This window comes from Typopeltis vanoorti, chromosome 8 (genome assembly GCF_054136105.1).
Source record: "Typopeltis vanoorti isolate ZY-2024b chromosome 8, IOZ_Tvanoo_1.0, whole genome shotgun sequence".
Taxonomy (NCBI): domain Eukaryota; kingdom Metazoa; phylum Arthropoda; class Arachnida; order Uropygi; family Thelyphonidae; genus Typopeltis; species Typopeltis vanoorti.
Genome location: NC_143556.1, coordinates 152,119,801 through 152,147,674, shown reverse-complemented (window position 1 = coordinate 152,147,674; position 27,874 = coordinate 152,119,801). Strand labels below are relative to the sequence as shown.

The window sequence follows — 27,874 nt, the reverse complement described above, 5'->3', positions numbered from 1 at the left end:
CATCCTTCTATTCCTCTTGCCCACACTTAGCACTAATGTGCTATAGGTCATGGGCCTTTTGTGTATGGATCAGATTAAAGGAAAAAAAAAAATCTATACTTACTGAAGATCTAGGACAAGTATTGTGGAGTAGTCATTGTTCAACCCATTACATAAATTAATTTTGTTAGGTAGTAGTTCTTTTTCTCCTCACCCATGTATGGAGAAATCATTTACTTGGTGGTAAAATTTGTTCTCACAAATGAATTTAAAAAAAAAATAAATAAATAAATTTAAAATATCAAAATAATTAACAAGGTGGCTTGTCCCAAAGAATAGTACAGGCCATTTCAGACACTAATGAAGATATCAAGTGCGAAATAACTTTGGATTCCTAGATGACAATAAATCATTACACAGAAAATTAAGGAACTGGAAACAGTTGAAAACTGGAGAGGCATCAGGGAGACAAGAAGAATAAGCATCAAAAGTGAAAACAAACATGCACTCAATCAGGTAAAATTTCAAAGAAAGATAGTCAGGTAGCTAAAATCAATTATAAAAACATCTAGATATTTAATTCTATATACAACAAAATTATATATAACATGAAGAATATTATATGGTATGAAGATTCAATCATAAAACATGCAAATGATGATCATGCTATTACTTCTAATTTTCCAGGTACTAAAATCAAAAATGTAATGAATATAATTGAAAAGCAGAAAAGAACAGTAAAACAGATGGTAGTTTTAACAGAGAACATAAAAGGATTATTGGAAGAAATGAGAGTAAGGAGCGAGAAAGTGAAAACATTACCTAGGTTATGATGGAAATGAAATAAGAAGGGCTATGATGGCAAATGATTTGAAGTATAAGCTGTACTGCAAGAATGGTTGTATTTGGATGAGTGGAGGTAGTTTGGGAGGAAGAATGGATCTGTATAATAAGGACAGTGCACACGCACACATACTTGAATTCATTTTGTGTCAGGAGAATGGAAAAAAAAAATATTAATTGGTGTTATATCTAACACACAGTCAGCAAAACTAGATTAGGTTGGGGGGAGGGGGGAGAGGCAATATTATATAAGTGTATTAATGAGAGGAGTGTGCATTAACATAAAGGCATTAGATAACAGAAGCTGCCCAACTGCGTCAAACAGACTACGGAAGTGAATATGGTATATAAAAAAGGATGCATGTACTTTATTATGCCTGTACATTAATGCCAGGAGAATTGGAAACAAAGAGGTAGAGTTTGTTGTCTTAGTTAACACATGAGAGCTAAGATTGTAGGCAATAGTAAGACCTGGCTAATCACAGGCACACATACTATCTGGTGTTGAGTGTAAAGGATATGGTATTTTTAAGAAAGATGGGCAGGACAGGAGAAGATGAAGTGTGCTGTTAATGACAGTGGATGATTTGAGACTAGCTAGAGTAGAAAGCTATGACTGCAATACTAGTAACAATTTTCTATGTGGCAGTCAGTTTGAAGCCATCTGGTGTGAGGTGGAGTCTAACAAGATCAATTATGTAGTGAGGTCTTTTAAAGACAATGAAATGCATCAACAAATAAACATGGGTGAAAAATGAATAACCACAATGGATGACTTTAATTATATGAACATCGAGTAGCGACAAAGTCATGAGAAGAACGAAACTCAATTTATGGAGAAAGCTTCATCAAGAAGCACGTGAGAGAAAGAACATACGGTTCAAAGAGTGATAAATCTAATTATAGTCTTAGATAGTATACAACTTACAAGTATCCATTATGCTAAAAGCTACCAACCTGGGGTTTGCAACATTGAGTCTTCAGTGGATGAAGAAATTCAGGTATATGATGAGGAGGTACTAGTACCAAATGAATAAGAATTCAGAAGCAAGAGCTGACAGGATTTCACGGCAGATGTTAAAATAATGTTCAGATGAAACATGCAGTTCTTTGATCAGATCACAGAACAGGAAATGTTCCACCGGAGTGGAAAGAATATATACAGGGTGTTCGGGATAAATTTGACATATTTATAATTAATTATATTTTTCCGTAAGTTACATGTATTAACACACACTTCTCTTCATTTAAAAGTTTGGACCCTTCTTCATTCATATACAAGATGTCAGAAAGGATGGATAGCTGGAACCCACCTGAATCATGGAAGAGAATAACTTGTATCGTAAGTTACATGTATTAACACACACTTCTCTTCATTTAAAAGTTTGGACCCTTCTTCATTCATATACAAGATGTCAGAAAGGATGGATAGCTGGAACCCACCTGAATCATGGAAGAGAATAACTTGTATCATGATGATTCGTGCCCGCCATCAAAATAAGGATATTACGACTGCTGCCCAATGCTCCCTGAATACAGTAAAAACAATCAGGCATGAACTAGAGACTTGCAATGGTGACTACGAGGATGTAGCAAGAAGAAAGATCCCTAGCAGACGATCTGATTGCGTTCGTACAGCAGAATTCCTCGCAAATCTGCAGGAACAGGTGTTGAAGAACCCTGACATTGGAATTCAGGCTTTGTTCGTGGAGTTGCTAACTGTAGTCAAGCCCTGGATAACAAGGGTAGCCAATGGTAGGCCGTATGTATGGCAGCAGGATTCGGCCCCTTGCCACACCTCTGGGAAAAGTCAAAAATGGTTGTCTGAAAATTTCTACGACTTCACCAGTCCAAATGTTTGGCCTCCAAACTCCCCAGACCTTAACCCCATGGATTATTTTGTATGGGGCGCAGTTGAAAAAGACACCAATCGCACTTCCAGTAATACAAAAGCCCAGTTAATGGATAAAATTAAAACAGTTTTTGCGGCCCTTCCCAGGGAGACTGTAGCATCAGCTTGTTCGAGGTTCCGAAGCAGAATTGAAGCTGTGATCGATGCTAATGGTGGTTATTTTGAGTAAATCTTGTTGATAGTATTGTAATTAACTCTGCCTGTAATGTTTTTTTGTCAATTCATTAAATTTAATAGATACAAAGAAGATTTTCTTTTTCCTTACGAAACTGTCAAATTTATCCCGAACACCCTGTATATATATATATATATATATGATAATCGTATTGGACAAGGTGTGCTGTAAAGACTGATGAGTCCAACTATTGACCAATCGGTATCTCTGGAATGGTGATGATTTTAGAAAAGATAGTAAAACTCATATACAGAAATGGGTTGACAGAGAATTTATACATTGAAATTAACGGCATGCATTTACTAAGGGAAGATCATGTTTGAGTCAATTGCTCACATTATATAATAATGTTACCAACGAGTTAGACAACAGGAATGAACACACCATGATACTTTCAGACTTTTATAAAGTTTTTGACAGGACTAGGAATACTGTTGCCTAAATTAGAGGACATGGGATTGGATTCTAAAATATTAGCATGAGATGGCTGAACAGCATCCGAAAATGGTATATGGGAGATACGAGTCTGCAAGATTTAAGGTAACCAGGGTGTAGCCTAGGGAACAGTCATTGGTTCATTGTTATTCAATCTCTACATCAGGTGAAATACAGCTGGTTTCTGATGATGAAAAGAAAGGCAGCGTAATCAGGAATGCAGCTGATACACAGTACTTGCAGAATGATTTGAACAGGTTGGAATTGCAGGCATGTGAGTTTCAGTTCAATGTCATTAACCACCTTACTGGGCATTATGGATCAAATACGCATCCTCATACGCTTCGTATCCATCATATATTTCAATGTAATATCAATGGTATTAAAATTTTAATATGCACTTCGCATCTGATAACCTTGACGTCTATAGATGTCTTGGCAGGTAGCATGGTTAAATGTAAAGTGATGCACTAGGCTGAGATGAGATATCCAATGTCATATTACACTAATGGAATTATGCTAGAAGAAACTGATCAGGCTAGGAATGTTGGAGTTTTCATAGATAGGAAGTTGAAGTTCAAGGGCCATATAACAAAAATTGTAAACACAATTAAGAAGATAATTGCAGTGCTGAAATGAACCTCAACATTTAAAAGTTTAAGAAAGTAATTTTGCCTCTTTGCAAAGGCAATGATATGACTTCACTTGAAAAACTGTGCACAGTTCTGGTCTCCTGGTTTCTGTGATAATGCGGGGAGGGAGGATGAGTGCAAAGGAGTCTTAAAGATGATATTGGAGTTGTGGAGAATACAGATTATGAAGACATAGTGAGAACTTGCAGACTACAGACATAAACAAACAGGAGTGGATATGATTCAGGTGTACATACTTCTAAAAAGTTTCTGCAGGATAGCAGTAGATGGAATTTTTCATTTTGTTTCACAGAAAGTGTAGAAAGGATATCCTTGAAAGTTGAGAATGATTGCCTGTGCAGTTCTGAGTGGTGCAGGAGTGGAACTTATGAATTCATTCCAATGAATTGGAATGAATTCATAAGTTCCAATATACGGCCTTTGGATGATATAGGGCAGTGACGGTGAACCTTTTTACCCAGGTGTGTCAAACATCTTTTTTTTTTTAAATATTGACGTTGTTGATGTGCCATTTGCATACATGCATTATAAATTTAACTACTTAATCATAGATGGTGACTTATACATATCATATTAGGCTATTTATTTAATAGGATTGATATACAATCTATGAATTCATATTATACAATTCATTTAATAAACTGAAATTACTGAAATTAGTTTTTTCATCAGAATACCAATATTTTTCAACATCCAAGGTGTGTTACCTAAAACCCTCAAGTGTGTCAGTGCTGACACGGGTGTCATAGGTTCGCCATCACTGATATAGGGCCTTTCTCGATGAGTCCTTGACTCGATGGAGGTCTCTCTTAATAATATCTGGAAGTTTAGCAGTAATTCTCCAGGAGATTTTGTGAGATGAAATACTACAATTACTACTAGATTTCCAGATATTATTTAGAAAGACCTCAACAGAGTCAAGGACATTAATAAAGGCCCTATATCATCCACATGAGTTGTCATACCTCTTCTTAAATTCATTCATACTAACTGAACACCAAAGTTAATATCCAAGCTGTTTGAGTGGACATTTGAGCTAAGATAAAGGACCTGGATGCTTACTTTAAATGGAGATGGGACACCATATTACACTTACCTCCTACCACAATTAGGAGTCCTACAAAGGGATGTTCAGTTCAGTGATGAGATCAAAGATGGAAACAGTGGGTTAATATGAGTTGCAAAAACTCATTAACATTAGTTCGACTATCTGTTAAAGAAATAAATGATTGTGTAAAGCAAAATAAATCTCGCCCTTCTGCTTCTGCAAAACTAGTAATGGGAAATGAATATCTTAAAGCAGGATCTTGAGAATGATGTGATATAAACTCTGAAGTATTTTACAAGGGTAATTAGTTGAAAAAGTGATTCAAATAAAGTTACATCAAATATCAGAAATGTCATTTGTCCTCTACGTTTCAATTTCCCAGTAGATATGTTACTTTACTCATTACAAGAGTAATATGCCACATACAGAATCTATAAATTAAACAGAACTATTGCAAAACTTTTAATGAAATAACATATTTGTGAACATTTAATTAATGTTGCAAATATTCATCTTTTCCTTAGTCATATAACTTATACAGTATATGCTAGTTGCAGAATTGTATTCAAAAGATTTCTGACCATTCAGTTGTTTAATTCAACTTAAAAAATATCAGTTATGAATTACTCAATTGCTTAAAGCATTCATATTTTTTCATAATCAGACAAAAACTCTTATTTAAAGCGGGATAAACTTCATTTTGGTTATTGATCACTACTGGTTCAATGTCAAATGGATGTGTGAAGTAGGGAGTTCAAAGCTCTACAAAATGCTAATCTCCAGATTTCACATAAAAATTAATAATCATTATAGAAAAACACATCTTTCCAAGAAATAAGTAAATTAACTGACTCACCTAGAATTAATTTCTGCACCATTGCTTAAAAGAAGTTTGATAATATTAACATAGCCACCAGATGCAGCAAGACTAAGAGGAGTATAGTCAGATACATTACGATGTTCTTTATTTGCCCCTCGAGTCAGTAAAATTTCAACTACCTAAAATGCAATATTAAAATAATTTTCAGTTTCTTCATGATATTAAAAATGTGATTTTTTAAAATATTTATTCTATTTATTTAAAGAGGAGGAGAATGAAAATAAGATGTCAATTTTTATGATGGAATTCATTTCTTGTCTTTAATGAGAACAGTAATGTTCTGAGCTTATATGCTATCTTTCTGTAGCGATAACAAACAACCTATCTCTATAGACCAGAAAATTAGGAATCTCAGAATTAGGATTTCTTATCACCCATCCTCAAGGAATGCAGAGCAGTTCCTAATGTCACCAGGTCATGAATACTAAAATCATCTTCCAATGTTATGTTTCAGCTGGCTGGCAAAAAATAAATAAACTTGATTTAAAGAATAAATTAAAGATGCCAAGAAATTATATTCTTGGTTTAATCCTTTATCCAAGTGTAAACACACAAAGTTTGCACCTAAAGTAATTTCAAGACTGGGCAACTCATATAAAGAAGCTAATGACTTAACATCACTTGCCTTAGCATCCCTTAATGCAAAGCTCATATCCTTACAGACATGTATAATGCTATGCATTATGGGAAGGGTAACTACCCAGACCAGTTTCGACCAGAAGTGATACCAAGGTTGAAGTAATGCAGAAGTCATATTTCCATATGCAAGTAGCCAAAAGGTATCACATCTTATTACTAAAATACTCTGGATAGGAGACCAGAGTAAAACCAAACAGCAAAATCAAACATCAAAATTAGCAGTCCTCATTCTAAATAACAGTTGCAGAACATCATAAAGCACTAGATGTGAACTGTAAAGAGGAGAGGAGATGGCTTGTAAACAAATCAACAAGTCTGTATAAATCATACACTTTTGATAGCACTTTTCTTTTATATGCAGGAATGTAAGATGAATAGCATTCAAAGTCTGCTATATAATTACTGTAATCAACAGGGATCTGACTGGATATGATAAAGTCAGGAAATACAGTGCAAAACAACCAATAGTGGTCTCAGATCTGGATCCATCAATACAGATGGGGAAGGAAATCAGTGTTTGTCTCTGAGTGCCTTAAATAACTACATGTACACTGGTTGGCACAGCAAGAGGTTGCAGGATGGAATGCAAACCAGCCATGGAAGAATGCTGTTATGCATTGTACACGTAATGTTCTGACATTCATGCCAATAGCTTATATAATCTCGTTAACATGCAAACCAAAGTGATGTATTGGGATCTGATGGGTAGGATAGTGAGCTTCCCTAAAGATACCAGTCCACATAAGATACTCTGGAAGGGACTATTTTAGAGCACAGTAAAGAGACAACTGTTGCAATCTAAGAGTTAGAGCTGGTTCATTTCCTTCAACATAAAGACTTCTAATGGGTGTGTGAAAAGCACCAGTAACTATCTGTATTCCCTGATGATGGATACAATCCAACCATTGCAGGCAGCTCTGCACAAGCAGAAACTTAAAATTGACACCCATAATCCAGCTTTGGATGTGTAAGTGCATGAAAAGAATGGAGATCAATACACACTCCATTCAGTAGTGAATAGTGTGTGAAGCATATTCAATGCTGTCTTGTACTTTTCCCTTAACTGATGAATGTAAGCTTTCTGTCAAACATTAGTTTTAAGAACTTTGCTTCTGTTGCTAATGGAATAATGCTTTGTCCAATTGTTAACTCAAGATATGGGTGAAAAGTCCATTTTCGGCAGAAGTGTACAGTCACTATTTTCAGTCAAAAATGTGGCACCATTACTAACACTCACAATTTTAGCAAATTGTCCCTGAAATTTCAGGTCCTTATTCACCATCATCACTAAGTCTTTCATCTTCTAAACCTCCTCTAAGATTTTCCCACCAATCTAACACTCTACATTTCATATTTGCTTATCAAATTTTAAAACCTTACACTTTGCTATACTGAACTGATATCCTCATTCCCTTGCCCATTCACTCAGTCTGTTTCAAGTTCTCTTCCAAAGGCTGCAACATCCTTTCTATTCCACATTGCTCTTCCCAACTTTGCATCATCTGCAAAAAACAGATGATTATCATTCAAGCACTTTTCAATATCATTCACATACAAATTAAGCAACAATAGCCCCAAAACAGACCTCAGGATCTGTCTTGAGTCCATTGTTGATGGCTGCTAATACCTCTCAGACAGCCAATCTCCAACCCAATGTGCTAATCGACCATCCATCCCCATCTGTTCTAATTTAATTACAAACTTGCAATTTGATAATCTATCAAAAGCCTTTGCAAAATCTAAATATATTACTGTGTATGCATGTATGCATCCACCCACCCCTTGTACAGCACATCTGTCTCCTTGTTATATAATAAGCAAGCAGATTACTAAAACATGATCCTACTTTAGCAAACCTATGCTGTCCAAAGAATTCTGCTGCTGTCAACCCAGTTCTGAAACCTGGTCCTCACTATCCTCTCTAAATTATCTTGACTAACTCCAGACAAGCAGACTGGCCTATAATTCAAATCCTTAGTCCTCTCACCTCCTCCCCTTTATGATGCAGAATAATTGTGCCCTCTTTCCACTCCATTGGAACTTAAGCCAATCTAAGATACATGGTAAAAAGCTAAGTGAAAGCTGTTGTTAACTCCCTAAAATACAAGACACAATAGGACTATCAACTCTTATGGTTTTATTAACAGCAAGTTTCCTCAATCCCTCATATACTTCCTACTCACTCATAATCGAGTAGTTCTTCCCCAGTTCTCACTGCTCTCAAGGGCTGCATTATGTTACATTCCTAAGGATGGAAAACTTCAATAAACTGATCAATTAATACCTACTATATCCTCTTCAGTGGTTATTTCTACATTTTCACTGACCAACATTATCCTTCGAGTAGCCGCATATCGAAAAAACATAGTGCACTTTCATTACCCTTACTAAGCGAGTCATCTTTGCTGCCTGCTCTTTGTATTCCTTACTTAACTGCTTATTGCCATTCGTCTTGTGCTGCCTCTGCAATGCCTTTATCATCAAGACTGCATGTTTCACCTCTTGAATCATTCATTTTACATCTAGGTTATTTAATCTCCTGACCTTTGGAATTCACTCATTCATTTCCTTCCTATGAAATTCCTTATTCCGTGAAATAGCTGCAAGTCACCACCTGAGTTCGTCTAATTACCCACCCTATAGTTCTCACCAATGTCCTGAGTGGATGACCACCACCCAAGTGATAATTTCATGATAACTTTCACCAAATGGAGGAAGATTTGACACTCCATTTACAATAACAATATCCACTGATGACAATCAAATCCAAGCCCCTTGATCCTCATGTACTTCTGTTACACACTGCCTAAAATAGGTGTTCCTCACAAACTCTAGAAATTCATTCTCTCTGGTACAGACGCTGTCTCTTCATTCTAGTCAATATTACCATAACTGAAATTGTCTCAAAAGATCCCCTTTTTCTTATTTCCTAAACATTTCCAACACCTTCAACACTGCCAGGTCTGTAGCAACACCCTGCTAAACATTTCACCCTGTACACCTCCAATTCACACCATACTGCTTCAAAACTACTGCCACTACTTGCTTCTTATATCTCCAGCTTAGATGGGTTGTATGTAATAATGATTGGAGCTGTATAAATGAGATAGGCAATTGAAGGGGTTTGGTGTGGGTCAGATGGTGAAACTGTTGCTGCAAGAGATACAGCTCCTCTGCCATTCTTAATGCATTATCCCTCTCTTTCTGCCCTGCTTGTCTTGTGGACCTCTATTCCCATCAGAATGTCATTTCACTTATTCCAACAATTTTGAAACAAATGAACTAACAACACTACAATTTCATGCTTCTTGTTTCAAATACTTTCTAGCATTTGTAAACATACACACTAGCTCATTCTGGTTTATATAACAAGTCCCACTGACCCCACTTCTCAGATAGGACTCCTCCATATCCCTCCAAACCTGCTCATCTCTATCACTGATATTACACATCTCCCAATCCCAAACCTGATTTATCTTAATCCTTTCTTATACTCTCACACATCCAGTCCTGAAACCATCATCTGAACTTCTCATGCAGTGTTTCCCTGTCTATCCTGACCCCCCCCCCATTTTCGCACATCCATCTTATGTTCCTTTGATCTCATTTTCTTAACTTATGCCACATCTCTCCAGTTGCAATTTCTCCTACCCTACTCTCCTGTTCTTCCACAATACCTCTTACTGCCTCAGGTCTCCCTTTCACTTGTCATTACTTTCTCTTGCAGCAACAGTTTCACCAGCTGACCCACACCAAATCCATTCAATTGCCTATCTCATTTATACAGCTCCAATCATCCCTCAAATTCATCTCACATTTTATAGAATGAATCACTCCACTCACACAACTCTGCTAATATACCATTCATAATCTTTGCTTGCCTTCTCAACTCATCTTTATCATACCTGGGCAACACAATGACTACCTTACCTACCACACTCTAATCTTTGACTCTCCCCAACAGCCTCCTAATATCCATCCTAATATTCCCATTGTTACCAACCAGATCATTTTTGCCAACTACCAATACCAACTCTTTGGCTCACTTACTCCTCTTATCCAATGATTCAATTACACTGCTCATTCTACCTCCCAGAAAACAACCTTTGTTCACCTCTTCGTCACCACACCTCGAATCATTGCATCCCGATACAGGGCTACTCTCATATTATTTAGTATATCTTACATAGACATAGGGAATATTAAATCCAACTTTATTTCCACTTTGTAGAATGTTTAAATCCAAATTTAAACATTCTACAAAGCCGAATGTTTGTAGAAACTATGAAAGTTTCATAAGTTGACCTGAGAGCCAATAAGAGCACAATCCTCAGCATCCCCGAGTTGTCTTAGCTTGGACTACTTAAGACATTCTCTAAGTCTCTTAGGTCAACTTATGACACTTTAATAGTTTCTACAAACATTTTGGCTTTGAAATAATGTTGGATTTAATATTCACTCTACCCATGTAATTTCACATCACAGAAATGAAGCCTTTTGGCTCTTTCTTTAGTAATTATTCAATATATTTTTCTAAAGGCCATCTTACAACCAAGTCTACCCCCCCCCCAAAAAAAAGAATCCAAAAAATACTTAAACCAGTTATCCACAACCCCCCACCCCACCCCCCCCACACACAAAAAAGATTACTCTAAATCCATCACCATTCCCTACATCCGAGGCACCTCGGAAAAAATCAACAAAATCTTAAAAAAACATGACTTGACCACTTGTTACACACCATATAGAAAACTGGCATCCCTTATCTGCTCCACTAAATACCAACCACTTCCCCTAGACCTAGCTGGTGTATACCAGGTCCCTTGCAGCTGTAAATTGTCCTACTTTGGCCAAACAGGCAGGACAGCAAATATCAGAATCACAGAACACAAGGATTACATCCGATTTTCACCATTACAGCCACTCTGGGCTTGCAGACCATGGTCTGGATACTCGCCACAGAATAAGATGGAAGAAAGCCACAATAATACACCACAGCAAGTTCAAATATTAAAGACTATTCATGGAATCAGCCTCAGCCCTTAGGAACATGCCAAACCTCAACAAATTTGGATGCATTAGACTGCCCCAAATTTGGGAAACATTTATCAGAAGAACCTCAGCCCAAAGGCCAAGAACTACCAAAATAGCCCACTAGGGGGCACCATCAGGACTTTAGGAAAACAGTAGCTTCCTAACTTCGGTTCTCATTTGCTGTTATGTAGTACTTGCGTGCACTTGTCTTTGTATTAAGTTCCCAAGAAGATTGCAATGTGACGTTTACCGAAATATCGGAAAGTATATATTAAAGTTTATTTAATTTATATTTCTACTGTACGCTGTCAATTCCTTAATTATTAGTTATCAGATCTACATCTCACGACCATTTTGCTCATTCTGAAAGCTACACATAAGAAACAAAGAATTTAACTGAATTCTGCCTACTGATCACAGTTACCATACAACATATAAATAACAAATTATTAATATCACCACAGAATTATACCACTTAAAGTTATCTTTCCGTAGCTCTCTCTTCACCACCTTTCACCTACTGCAGATAACACTACATAGTATTATAAATGACACTGTCCAGGAAAAGATTTGTCTTCTTCTTCTTTTATTTTTTTTTTAAACTGTAAACATTTTGTGAAGATACTACTAAATGAAACTAAATAGATTTAAGATTTAATTCAGGACAATGATATTTTTAAAATTCATAAAATTGAATTAATTTGGCAAGTAATTGTTTATTGTTGGGGTGCTTAAGGGTCAAAGCTGTACAACTGAGAGGAGAACTCCGCATAGCCTTTAAAGGAATGCGGACAACCGACCAGGGCTTCTGACCTAATGTCCAATCCTCACCTTCTCGTGGTGCACCCTGTTGGGTATCTACCTGGATACTGAACGAACGAGGATGGGCTGGCAATTTGGGATTTAGCCAACCAAATTGTATTCTTATTGGTTAAATCAAAATAAAAATGATGGTACAGCATGACAAAATTTCATGCCGGCTTTAGAAAAAGCAACTGATACAACTGAAAAGGAAAAGTTGTTCCTTGTTGTGGATCTAAATAACAGAGTGGGAAGTGATTGTCGGACATACAAAAATATTTTGGGAAAATTTGGAGAAAAGAGCAAAGCTAATAATAATGGCAAATATTTCTGCTCAGGACATGGACTGGTTATTACTAACACCATGTTCCAACATAAAAATGTGCACAAATTTACATGGAGAGAAGAGGCAAGGAATAAGCAAAGTCTCATTGATAATGATGTTTTCTCCCTGGTGCAGGACACCAGAGTGTACAGAGGATTTGAAATTGGAAGTGATCACTATTTAGTCTTGAGCAGGATAAAATTGAATTTCATATTGAAAAGAATAACATGTAAGAAAGTTTTAAAGCGAATAAAAGTTGAGCAGCTCTCAGATGTGAACTGTAGACTAAAATACACAAAGATTATAGAAGAAAAAATGAAAGAGTTTGAGATAAGGAACCAAAACTTGGAGATTCTGTGGCAAGTCTTGAAGAAAACCCTGATTGATTCAGCTAGAGAGGCATGTGGTGAAGTTGTCTGCAAGGATAGAAAAATTAGAACTCCATGACAGACATAGGAAGTTAAAGAGAAGTTGAAGGAAAAGAAGAAAGCATATCAAAAGTTCCTGGCAAATAAGTCAGCTTTTGCTCTTAGAGAATACAGAGACAAATGTAAGAAAGCTAAACATTGTGTAAAACTAGCTAAACAAAAGTCATGGGAGGACTTTGGCAGGAACATAGAAAATAAATATCAAGAAGGTGGCAAAATATTCTGGAGGTTGTTGAAGAAGATTAGGAATGGAGGAAAGAGTGCTGCAAAAGGAGTTAGAGATGTTAAAGGTGAAATGAAAACAGGAGAAAAAGATATCCTTGAAGTATGGAGTAATTACTTTGAAAAACTGCTAAATGAAACAAGTAATGATGACAGCACAGTGGTAAAAAACACTGACCAGGCATGCAGTCAGGAATACATATCCATACTTGAAGCCATCAAAGGCTTGAAATGTGGAAAGGCAGCAAGAGTAGATGATATTCGACCAGAAATGCTGAAGTATGGTGGTATAAAAGTCTTACAATGGCTACACTGCATAGTCCAGAATGCCTGGACAGAGGGACGAATTCCCGATGATTGGAGTAGAGCTCTCATAGTACCCATATATAAAAAGGGAAATAAAACTGAACGTGAGAATAACAGGTATTTCCCTACTGAGTGTTTCTGGTAAGATACATGCAAGTATATTTGAGAAAAGGTTGAGAAGAATTGCGGAAGAAAAGCTTAGTGAAGAACAAGCTGGATTCAGGTCAAATAGAGGCTGTCAGGATCAGATCTTCACTTTACAACAAATAGTCGAGAAAGCATGGGAATATAACAAAGATCTGTATTTAAGTTTTGTCGATCTGGAAAAGGCATATGACAAGGTGCCAAGAGAGAAGCTATTCAACACGCTACAGTTATATGGTGTCAATGGAGCATTGTCGGCAGTTAGAATTGAAGGATGTACAGGAAGATGGTTTAATGTTAAATCTGATGTGAGACAAGGATGTACATTATCCCTTCTGTTATTCATTATCTATATGAATCACGTTATGAAGGAAAGTGGTATTAAACGTGATATCAGAATTGGAGACGTTAATGTCAGCTCTTTGCTTTATGCAGATGATGTTATACTTCTGAATAAATCCGCTACAAGTTTGCAAGATTCCCTGGCTAAATTGAATAACTGTTGTAGTAGATATGGTATGAAGGTCAGCATTAAAAAGACAGAGACAATGAAAATAGGTAGAATTGTTGAAAATATCAACTATGTTGTGAATGGGGAACCTGTGGAACAGTAAAACATTTCAGCTACTTAGGCACGATTTTTACTGAAGATGGTAAATTAAATATGGAAATTGACAACAGAATCAACAAAGCTGGTATGGTAGGAAGACAACTGAATAAATTCATATGGAATAAGAGATAAATTAGTCGGAACACTAAATTAGCTGTATACAAGACAGTGTTCAAAACCAATTTTAACTTATGTATCTGAGAGACCGCAGACATGAGATTCCTGAGAAAGATTAGAGGCATGAACAGGTGGCATCAATGGCAATATCATATTAAAAACGAGGATATTAGGAAAGAACTTGACATTGTCGGCATCCAGGAATGCATTAGCAGAGCTAATCTCAGGTGGTATGGTCACTTAAACAGAAGGGGCGAGGAAAGATTAGCAAAACAAGTGTTCTCTGCCAGGTTGGCAGGAAAACAACCCAGAGGAAGACCAAGATACAGGTGGATTTATATGGTACAATGTGCCTTAGATGATAGAAATATAAGATCTGATAATGATAATATTGGAGTCTTGACAAGTAATAGACTGATTTGGAGGAAAATTGTAGATAGGAAGTTAGTAATGATGTAAATTTTTCATGTAGTACTATCATATCCTGTATACGCCTTGGGGGTACATGTCAGGAATTTGATGATGATGAGTAATTGTTTATTATAATAATTCTCAAAATTGTTACTAATTTTTGTTTGCCCATCTAAGCATAACTAGGCAAATAAAAAAAATTCTTCCACTGCTTTTCCAGACTGATACAAGATTGATGTGCAGCAAATTACTATAACCACTTTCCATTATTATTATTATTACTATATTAAATTACTATAACCACTTTCCATACCCAACAATGGTCATTATTATTATTGTTTAGTTTTTCAAAGATTTAAAAAAGAAAACATTTATTACAGTATGAGTGTCTGTCATAGTCCTACTTATGATTGTTTTATTATTGTATGTTTTCATGGATATGAAAACGTGCCTTGGCAGATAGGAATAATAAAGAATCTTAGTGTATTATGGATAACTAATAGGATAGCTGAAATATCCTGCTTTTACATATGTTGGAGTTTTGTGCATGTCAAAATAAGTATGATGTTCCTGGTCAGATTTGGGTCACAATCCATACGTATTAAGATGTTTCTCAATACCTATCAATATTAATCTTTTAAGTTCTGCACATGTATTCATTTAGAATGTCCAGGAAATCTAATTCTAACATCACCCTCTAGAACAGTTGGGTATTTTGTGAGATGTTGCTGTATTTTTTTTTATTTTTTTATTCCAATCGTCTATCCAATAGAGTTTCTGAGAATGCTGATGATGTTTCTGGCTTGTTGTGTGTATAATTTAAGTCATAGCACAATAATCAAATTTTCCTCTTGATTCATTGCTGGAGTATGCTAGCACTGTCCATAGAAGCAGAAGTGGGGTGAAAATGTCTTTCAGAAAAGTGTTTATTTTTAGAAACGATTGCAATATTGCTAATTATTATTGGTGATATTGTGTTCACTTCTGTGTTGTCACGTGTGTTGTTTAACTGTGACTATTATTACGAGGTATAGTTTCAAAAAAATTGTATGCTCATGTCACGACAAGAAAAATAACAACTAAGACTTCAATAGTCAATTACATCATTATGAAGGATTTAGTGCAATGTAGTGTGTTTAATTATTCAATGCCTAGAGTGAAAGGTTAGTGATACAAAAGTAAGAGTGAAGAGAGAGCATGCACTGGAAATGTTTGAGAGTGAGTGCTAGAAATGACAGTCATGTTGAAAGTGGGCGAATGGATAAACTGATATTAAGGATGTAATGCAGGACTGTGAAAGTACTGTAAAAATAGCAGTGGAAGCAGGGAATAATAGCATACAAAATATAAATGATGAGCCGACAGCACAGCGGGAAATAGCACACTTACCCAGATGCCTTCACAGGACAAAATATCAGCTTAAGCAACAGGAGAAACAACAAACATATTGTACAGCAGTGGAAAGAGAGATAGACTCAAGAAATTGGGAGTAAACAAAGTATTGTATAAAAATTGATGATAAGGTAGATATTAAGAGCATGTAAGAAGGCTACAAAAATCAAGGGAGAAGTAAAAGAGTTCAGAGTCTTAGCAGGCACAAATCATTTAAAAGGTGACAAATAAAATAAGCAATGAGAGAGGATATGAAAGACTTTTTAAAAGAAATGAAAAGGAAGAGCAAGATTTTAAATCTGCTGTTTCAGTATGATAGGATAGATTTCAAAAGAGATATGACTGGTAATGAAAGTTGATGAGAAGATTTTGCAGGATGAATGATGTATAATTTACATATGTATGGAGTGAATTTAATGGACAAAAGGATGAGTATATTGTTTTAAGGATACTTGCGACATAAGACTGAATGATATAATCACGTAATCACAAGAAAGATATTTATTTAACCAAATATTTCGGTCTGGAAATAGCAGACCATCGTCGGTGGTATTACAAGAACAGTTTAAAAAATATACAAGCTAGAATACTAACAATAGATCGTTGAAATAAATATCTTTCTTGTGATTACGTGATTATATCATTCAGTCTTATGTCGCAAGTATCCTTAAAACAACAAATTCTTATCCTTCACAGGGAAAATGCTACCAAAATAACTGGTAAATTAGGAAAACTTTCAGTTATACAAGGTAGGTTACGAGCAAAGATTAATTTCTTAAAAAAGTGCCGCGACAACAAGATTATTCCCAATTTCGCTAAGATTAAAGAAACAATAAAATCTCCTGGAGCTCATAATATTTACCGGAACACAAGTTTATCTCTAATCCGTAATCAACTTAAAGCTGCTAAACGTGATCTTGCTATTCACAGTCATCAGATTTCTGATTTACGCACCTATATATCCACAAATTTGGATCCACATCTTTCTCACATAGTTCTAAATGTAGCTAAACGTTCTACTCAACGTGCTTATAATAAACTAAGTCAACATCTTAACCGTAAATATGAGGCTCTTTCGTCTAAACAATCCAAGCCATTCATAACTCCAGATAATTGGATTGTAAATATATCCGGACGTCCTTTGACTAAAAGCGAAACCCTCATCCTTTCAAAAGGACATGATTTTTCTATTGTTCCAAATAAAATACCATATCTAGATTTCCTAGTTAACATTGAAAGGAATCTTAATCATCTAACCAGCGATAAAGCTAATGCTCTTCGCCTAGAAGTCGCTTCTTCTCTACTTAAGGCTAAACTTCCTCCTTCTAACATATCTCCTTCTGAAATGAAATCTTTACAGTCCTTGAGAAAAAATAATCACCTCATTATCACTAAAGCTGACAAGGGAAAAGCAACAGTAGTTATGGACTCAGTAAATTACAGAAGAAAACTTTCTCTTTTGCTTCGAGATCGCTCCACATATCAAGAAATTGATTATAATCCAACCAACAGACAACTAAAGAAATTAAATTCTCTCCTTGATGAAGTCATCAGTTTGGATAAAGACACAATTGAAAGACTTAAAACTCATTTTGCAAGACCTCCTAGATTTTATGGCCTTCCAAAAATCCATAAGATTGACTATCCTCTTCGTCCAATAGTAGATTGCATTGATTCTCCTACTTACTGTATAGCCAAATATCTAGCTAAATTACTGAAATCTTACATTGGCAACTCGAGTTCTTTTTTAAAAAACTCCTCAGATTTCTTAGAAAAATTAAAAGATGTCTCATTACAACCTACAGATCTTATTGTTAGTTTTGATATAGAATCTTTATACACCAATGTACCTCTTAAGGAAACTTTAAAACTACTTGCTGACATCTTTCCTCAAGATATTATAAAACTATTCGATTTCGTTATACATTCTGGTTATTTCATATGTCAAAACAAATTTTATAGCCAAGTAGAAGGAACAGCCATGGGAAGTCCTCTTTCTCCAGCTTTAGCCAACTTTTATTTAGAACATTTAGAAAAAGTCCTCTTCACATCTAGTTTCCCTCTACCATCTTTTTGGGTAAGATATATAGATGACATATTTGCTATTTGGCCTCACAGTAATAACACTTTATCTTCCTTTTTAAACAGTATTAATTCCTTACATCATCGCATAAAGTTTACTATGGAATTAGAAGAAAACAACCAGTTATCTTTTTTAGACGTTCTCCTCATCCGATCATCTTCAAATATTCTTACAACTACAGTATACAGGAAACCAACATTCACAGGTCGTTATATTCTGAAAGAATCAGCCCATCATCCATGTCATAAAACAGGAATTATAAAATGTCTCATCAAAAGAGCCAAAACTAATTGTTCTACTTTTGATTATCTACAGAAAGAACTTTCTACTATCCAGCAACACATGAAACTCAATGGCTTTTCTGAAAAAAGTATTCAACGTCTTCTTACGTCTTATAATCCTCCACAAAACAACAAAGATTCAATACGTCGAGTACCTATTCCTTATATCTCCGGTATTTCAGAACCTATCGCAAGAATTTTGAAGAAATATGATTTAACAGCTACGTATTCTCCTATTAACAAATTGTCTTCTCATTTTCCTTCTCCTAAAGACAAACGCTCAACTTTATCTCTTCCTGGAGTTTATCAAATTCCTTGCAACTGTGATCTCTCTTACTTTGGACAGACTGGACGTTCTCTTGAAAAAAGAATCCAAGAACATCAATCATCCATTCTTCACAATAAACCTGAAAAGTCTGGTTTGGCTCAACACGGGATTGAAACTGACCACAGCATCCTTTGGTCCAAGACGCGCCTCTTACATAGATCCCGTTACAGGTTCGAACGTTTGTTCAAGGAAAGCGTGGAGGCCTTGCTCCATCATCCCAACCTGAATCGTAATGACTGCATATCTATATCAAAAATCTGGGAAAGCCTAATCAAGATTACTCATTAATTTTTTTTTTTTTTTTTTTTTTTTTTTTTAATAGCAAATTCAATCATGTTTCTACTTCAAAATATTTCGTTTCATACTTAGTGATATAACATCACGTGGCATGTTCTAATTTCAACGATCTATTGTTAGTATTCTAGCTTGTATATTTTTTAAACTGTTCTTGTAATACCATCGACGATGGTCTGCTATTTCCAGACCGAAATATTTGGTTAAATAAATATCTTTCTTGTGATTACGTGATTATATCATTCAGGATGAGTATATGCCTGATGAACTGCAATTGAATGGCGTTGAAGTTAGATCTATGGAAAAAATGATGAGCAACTAGTGCAGTTACCCAGGTATTGAATCTGAATGAACTAGTAATGATATTATGCAATAGTAAATGTGGGCCCAATGGGGTGTTGAAATTCATTTATATGAATACCAGAAGTATCAGAAATAAAGGATAGGAGTTTGAGGCATTGGTCAGCTTGACTAGGCCAAAAATTATCGGTGTCAGTGAGACCTAGTTGACAGAGAATGATGTAGTTACAGGGGTAGAATGTAAGAGATATTGTATTTTCAGAGAAGATATAGGGAATAGCACAAGAGGAAGAGAATTATTATTAATGATAGCTAAAAAAAACTCTGACCAACAATAACAGAAGTTAAGGAAGATTGCAGATTTGAGGGAGATGATTCATTTGAGTCTTAACGTGAGATTGAGGCCAAGTGGACAAAACATACTGTTAGTTGCTGCTATAGACCTGGGGGCACACAGGGAGATGTTAATGCCATGCATTGAAAGTTAAAACAAAGAGTGCAGGTCAAGCAATTATCATGGGACACTTCGACTAAAGGGATATAGAATGGAAGGAAGAAAGGGCACACAGCAAAAAGGAATTTATACAATTACTAAAGGATAATTGCCTGAAAAATCACATGATGGAGAGCAGTCAGGGGTACGATGTGGTAATAGCATCAGAAGATCTATCTATAACTACAGTAGAAACTTTACCTCTGACTACAAAAAATAACCATGTGGTCTTGTTCTGGAAGGTTGCTCAAGGTTTATGTGGAACTATAATGCTGACAATTATGACAAACTTAGGTTGCAGCTGAGATCAGTGCCACGGAATAAGAAGCTACAAAGAATGGATATCAGTAGTGCAATGGATATGATCAGAGATTGTTTGAGACAGGCAGTATCACATTGCATACCCAGGATCAAGAGGATAAACTGAGTCGTCGAAGGAATATAAAAAAAATGGTGATCAGCATGCTCACGAGCAATGCAAACCTCACACAAGAAGGGTAACTAGTATAGTAAGAGAGGCTAAATAAGATTATGAGAGAAAATTATCTAAGCAGACCAAAATAAATCCAAAAGAGATTTTTGGCTATGTAGTAAGAGCAAGAATGATTATGATAATCTTTAGAGGTACTCTTGTCATAACTATAAATAACAACACAATAACCATAGTAATTAACTTCAATTAAACAATGGTACAAATATTTCATACTGAAATTAACAGTACATCAGCACTGTAGAACAAACAGTTAAAAGGAATGGAATACAAAGTACAGCACAGTCCGTGGATTACCAATTAAAAATTGTTGCTGCTTGCTAGAAATGAATATTAATAAAATATTATTAAATAATTCTTAAAAACTATTTAAGTTTTTAAAAACTATTAAAATCTTGATACTCAACACTGGATATTGTGTTTAGTATCAATACTATGTTGTACCAGACCAGACTTTTGAGGTTTCATGTATTCGAAATAATACTGATGTTCCTTCATTCTTTTTTTCCACAGAACGACCTGTTTGACCAAAGAATATTATATTACATTCACACGGTATCTAGTAAATGCACTTGCTCATAGCAGATCAAAAACACACTCGAATGAAAATCTCTGAACACTGCTTGGAGCATTTTAACAAGAATAAAACTGATTTGGTGCATTGATTTATTACTATGGATGAGACTTGGATTCACCATTACACACCAGAATCCGAACAGCAGTCAAAACAGTGGACACAAGCCGGTGGTTCAGCGCCAAAGAAGACAAAGTCGGTTCCATCAGCAGGAAAGGTAATGGCATCAGTGTTTTGAAATGCTAAAGACATGTTGTTTATTAATTATCTTGAAAAGGGTAAAACAATAACTGGGGAATATTATTCTGATTCTTTTAACCAAATTAGACAAAAAAATTGTCTAATTTGCAAAAGAAAAAATCATCTTTCATCAGGACAATGCACCTGCCCACAAAGGTGTTCTGGCAATGGGAAAATTAAGGGATCAGCACTATGAATTGTTGGAACATCCACCCTATTCCCCAGATTTGGCTCCCTCTGACTTCTATCTCTTCCCAAAACTAAAACTCTTTCTCGCTGGTCAGTGATTTTCTTCGAATCAAGAGGTGATTGAGGCTGTAGAGGTGTAGTTTGCAGATCTTACTGAGAACCACTACAGGGATGGGATAACTGTGCTGGAGCATTGCTGGAATAAATGTATTAGTCTTAAGGGAGATTATGTTGAAAAATAAAAATTATTTTGAAATTATAATTTGTTTTTTTCATTGTTAGGCCGAGAACTTTTCAGACAACCCTCGTACTCTGTAGGGAGCAGTATGATTTTGTGAAAAGTAGGTACTGCCTTAGCAATTTATTCACGTTTCATAATAAAGTGATAGCAGAGTTGGATTAAAGAAATGTATACACTATGATACTGCTGGACTTTGCAAAGGAATATGACAGAATACTATGTGGAAACTATTACATAAGTTGGAGCAAATGGGAATGAACATGGGGCCTTTGGCCTGGATAGGGAGATAGCTGACAGACATCAGAGGGTGATGTAAAGGTGAGCAAAGGACAATAGTTATCAATTTAATGCTATAAAACATAAGGTAATACACTACAGGATGAAAAGATTACATACTTTGCATCACAATGATGGTACTAGATTATAAGAAACTGACAAGGCTAGGGGTGACAGTGGAGAAAGATTTTAAGTTCAGGTGACATATAGCAAAAGTTGATAAAATAGCTCAAAGAGTTAATTGTATTGAAGAAGACAGTGACAAATAAAGACAGGAAGGTAGTATACCTCTTCTTAACCCTTTCAGGACCAGAAGGACTAATGAAGTAATACAAAGTTTTTAGGTATTAAAATGACTTTATTAGGTATTTATTTAACAAAAAACAATCGTCATTATGTAGGAAAAAATCATAGATTTTATAGAATTTCATGAGACACATGTGTCCCAATGGATGTAAAGGGTTGCCAATAAATTAAAATTTTATGTGGGGACACATATGTCCCATGGTCCTGAAAGTGTTAAGTCTATGATTCAACCACATCTTGACTACTGTGCACCGATTCGGTCACCTGGATTTCTAGAACAGAAGGAAAAGGTGGAGAGGATTCACAGATGATGAATGACCAAGCCAGTGACAAGTGTGTGGATTGTAGAGTCTAGTTAAGAAGCGGAGAAGACAGGATATTATAAACTTATAAGGATTCTATAAGATTGACACAAAACAAATTTTTCAATACATGAGGAGTAGGGGAAGAACAAGGGGTCACCCCTGGAAGTTCTGCAAGTGTGTGATTGGCAAGGATGTGTGGACTTGGGTCTTTTGTTTGGAGAGTGGTGAATGTGTAGAAATGGATTTTCAGGGGTTGTTGTTAGTGCCCCAATAGTGAATAAATTTTAGGGGAGGTATGACCAGTATTGTGTTAATAATGGTTAGTGTGGGTTTCCTGTGATAAGTCATTTGCCTCCATGAAGATACCCATATAATAATTATTATTATACAGGTATTTTATAAACTTAATCAATTTGTGGAAGATAATCCCCCCCCCCCCCCCAGTGAATGTAAGCCATAAATGAGAATCTATATTATCTAATAGTTGAAAGGTAAAATTGGTTTATTGAATTTAGTCCATCTTTTACACTTGGTGATTATGCAAATTAAACATACATACTATTCAGCAACATGTTCAACATTTAATGAAAAATTTTGGAAAAATGTTTAACAAACCTCATATCGGCCACCTGAACAAGCCAGAGAAAGTGCAGTATCTTTGGTACGTTCAGATTGAGCTTCAATATCTGCACCATGATTTAGAAGAATTTCTACAACTCCTGCATGTCCAGCTGTTGCAGCAAGCATAAGAGGAGTAAATCCCTTTTTGTCTCTGTGTTCTATGTCAGCCCCCCGTGATAAAAGCAAGCTCACTAATTCTTCATGTCCACCTGCACATGCTAAAGTCAGAGCCGTATCATGATTGCTGTCTGTCTGAGAATTTAAATCAATAGGTGGATAAAGTGGAGGTGGAGCCGGAGAAGCTTGACTTGCTGTGGCATGGGTTAATGGATACCTTGGAGTTAGCATCCTTGCTGTTGTAGGTGTGACAGCTGTGGGGACGCAAGAAGTTACGGCAGGGGCTAACGAATGAAACGTCAGTGGCAGTGTAGTTGACGGACTAGTGCCTGTTGGAAGAGATGTCATTGTTAGACCTACTCCAACCCCCATTCCTACACCAACACCAGATGTTGCAACACCAAGACAAGGATCCACACAATGCGTACTTGAGGCCTGTTGAGCAATTGCCATTTGTGGTGTTCCAGCAAGCTGAGTTGTTGGTCCTATAAATAATGATATTAAATATTTGTTACAAAATAATTATTAATGTACATCTTAAATTATATAAATTTATTCACATAAAGAACAAAAAAATGGATAATATGCAATAGAATTTATGATCAAAGCAAAGACAAAATATCGATAATTTTTAACCTAATTAAAAAAACAGTTTAACCAACAGTTTTCCCATGAAAATGCTAAGAGTTTCTGAAGTTTTCAGCAGTGTATGGATCAATACTCAAACATGAGCTATCTCTGTATTATAATAATAACAATGAAGAGTCCATAATATGAGATAATGACTTACCAGAATCATAATATCAAAAAAATGGTAAGGTTTATGTCAACAGTTATGGGATCTAATACTATTAGAACCCTCTAAACTCTTTTGGTATCATCAGATAACTGCACGTTTTTTTTTTTTTTAATTCCTACAGTTTAGTAATAAAATAATAATAATAATAAACTAAGAATGAATACATAAAAGCACCAAATATCCCTGAAGGTTTAATGTGTTAGTGGTCATTTTTAAGTGGTGGCCATGGATGTTTTGTGAATGTCCTTCAATGGGGGAATTTTTGTCTTTTAATGTATGTTTTTAATCTCTAGTTCTTTAAGTGTATGCTTTTAATCCCTATTCTTTTAATATCTATTTCTTTAAGTGTATGCTTTTAATATCTATTTCTTTAAGTGTATGCTTTTAATATCTATTTCTTTAAGTGTATGCTTTTAATCATTTATATGTATGCTCTTATATTTTCTGTAATTCACACACGAAATAAATAAATGGGGGAATGTATTTCATCACTTGATGTGAGACCACTACCCAGGTTGCTACTGGGATGCTTGGGAAAAAAAAAAGTTTCATGTTTAGTGTGTAGAGCAATATTTCCAGATTACTTATATTATACCAAACCAATGTACCATACACCAATAATCTTCTATGGGAAGGGATATACATATTAAAAAAAATACACATTTAATTCAATAAAAGCTATATTATTGAATTAAATGTTGTAGAAATTTGTTTCCCCTGATCACAAAATAAATTACACTTGGCAAGAAATCAGTCTTCAGATTATATATTTGGTTTAATTCTTTATTCAAGTGTAAGCAAACAAAGTTTGCACCTGAAGTATCAATTTAATGATGAATTATCAGCATTGATTTGAAGAAGTATCATCAAATCAATCAAATCATAGTCTTGTTTATTCCATGACCCAAGCGTAAAGCAAACAAAACTCTCTCGTGAACTACAGCATCAAACAAATCAATCTGAACAAGATGAATTTGCATCATGTTTTTGGTTTGGATTTGGTTTTTGTTTCAGTTCACTATTTTGGTTGAGTGCTACATGTTATAACTGTCTCTATGATATTTATTAATAGTGTTGTGTGTTTTTAATAGTGTAAACAAGTTGACATTCATAGTGTTTTATTCATTTTACATAGCTATAAAATGGATACATTTCCAAGAAAGCATTCAAAAATATGTACTCTTTCTCGGCACACATCCCTGATACAAAGACAAATTGCCAACGACTGTGGTGTTGGTTTGGATACTGTTAATGTGATTTCAAAGAAGTTTAGAGAGACAAGTTTAGGAAGAAAAGGAAAATGTGGACAAAAAAGGAAAACTACACTTACTCAAGACCACTTACTTAGGAAAAGCAAAATGAATCCAAGATTGACTGATGCAGACTTAAAGAGAGACTTGGCAGCTAGTGGGATTAACGTTTCTGATATGGCAGTCTGTTGAAGATTGTTGGAAACAGGAAGGACTACCCACAGACCAAACAGACCAAAAAAAAAAGAAGAAATAACTGTTGATGAAGAAACATGTAAAAGTAAACAAAAATAACTAGAATGTTGCTACTTGGAATATCAGACAAAACTAATATAAAGAAATATCAAATTAGCAGATAATACAGAAATAAAGTAGAAACAAAAAAGACTAAAATGAAACAGATAACTACATCTATGACTATGGCAGAGTCAAAAACGAAAAAAGGGCAAAAGCAGGAATAACTGTTCATTTGAAAAAATATCACATTACAAATAGTAAAGTGAGAGAATTCTAACACTAAGACTAGATATAAGTCATGGCTTTCTGACTAAGAAGACATCAGAAGATGATTAGAAATGGCTAAAACAACAGTCAGAGAATTGTCTAAATTCTGGAAAGATGGATCTATCTCCATGGGAACAAAGTTGAGGATTTTGGATGCAGATGTTTTTCCAACAGCAACTTATGGATGTGGTGTTACAGAAGGCTGTTGAGAATATCATATAATAAAAGGCATACAATGAATGGGTGTTAGAAAAGATCAGAAGACCTTTAAGGCACCTTAAAGATATTGACAGAAGAAAGTTAAAATGTTTTGGTCACATTGAAAGGATGGAAGGACTTCTCAAAACAGTAACAGTAGGAAAAGTTCCTGGAAAAAGAGGAAGGGATAGCCCATCAATGAGATGGATGGCTGATGTGTGTGCATGGAGTGGCTGATCTTTCTTCAGAGTTGAAGCCTCCAGGAAAGCATACAACAAACTACATGGCGAGACCTGGTGTGGCACATCACTGAGCATACGGTATCTCTGGATGTCCAGTGAACAAATGATGATCCTGACTATTAGTGTCTATGTCCCAAAGGAAAGAAGGAAGAGTGAAAGATTACAATGCCTTCCATTCAGATTTATAAAAAAATAATAATAAAATAATAAAAATAAATAAAATAAACCCGAATGACTATATGATAATAATGGGAGATTTCAATGTGAGAGCAGAGAACATTCCACTTGGTACAAATATAGAAACAAATGGTGTAGCTATATGTAATAGAAATGGACACAGACAAGTTCCTAATATCTTTTCAAGGTTAAAGATTGCCATAAATTCACTTGGGAAACAAACCTAAAAAAGTAAGATTATATAATAGCCAACATGATACTAGACAGCAGGGTATTCAGAGATGAAGAAAGAGAATCAGATCATTATCTATTACAAGGAAGTTGAGAATACCCCAAAGATGGTTTCAAACTAGCCAAATCCAAAAATCATAGTTCAACACTGGAACAAATAAAAATTTTAAAAAAAAATGATAATGAAATAGAATGGAATATTTTTAAAACCATGTTAATAAGTGCAGCAACAGAAAGTCCTGGCACAAACAGGTAAATGGAAAAAGAGAAGGAGAATAAGAACCTGGAGGTGAGAAAACTGAAGCACTAATAAAAGAAAAGAAACATACAGACAATGGATAAATACAAAATCACTAGAAGAAGAAATTAATTATAAACACAAAAAAGCACACAAAAGAAAGAGAGGGGGAGAATCACGAGAATACTTCATAGAAAAAGTGAAAAGAAATCTTACAGGGAAGAGACCATATAAATACAAATTCTAAGAGACCTGAATCAGGAAATAAAAAAGTGATGCTTGAGAAAAAGAGAAGACCTTGCTGAACTTCTTCCAAAAGACAGTAATCAAACTAAAACTGATGCTAACTACTAACTGTATGGTGGAAGAACTAACACTATGTAATCCAACAAGAAATACGTGAGAGTAAATTGGAGAAACTGACAGGAGAACACAGAATAAACATAGAACTTGTTAAATTTGAAGACATGCGGTTCATCAAACAATAATTAAAATTATATAATAACCTCTGGCAACAAGAAAGTTGGAATAATGCCATTATCATTCCAATTTTTAAAAAAAGTAATAAATGCAACTGTCAAAAATATAGAGGAATAAATCTCCTAAATACTGGTTATAAGTTATACGCTTAATCATATTTGAAGTTAAATATTAACTTCAAAACTTAAATCATGTGCAGAAGATTAAGTTTTACTTACTATTGTAACAACGGAATTAACTCACGTAAATTCTTCTTTATTCGT

At 35.2% G+C, this 27,874-nt stretch overlaps 1 protein-coding gene across 1 annotated transcript in view; it reads right to left on the bottom strand.

Annotated features, from left to right (window-relative positions):
* mask (multiple ankyrin repeats single KH domain) overlaps positions 1-27,874 on the bottom strand; it is an 823,307-nt gene that overhangs the window by 453,694 nt on the left and 341,739 nt on the right. Inside the window, 2 exon segments of the mRNA XM_090396371.1 lie at positions 5,902-6,044; positions 23,370-23,977. Coding sequence (XP_090252497.1) covers positions 5,902-6,044; positions 23,370-23,977 — 751 coding nt within the window.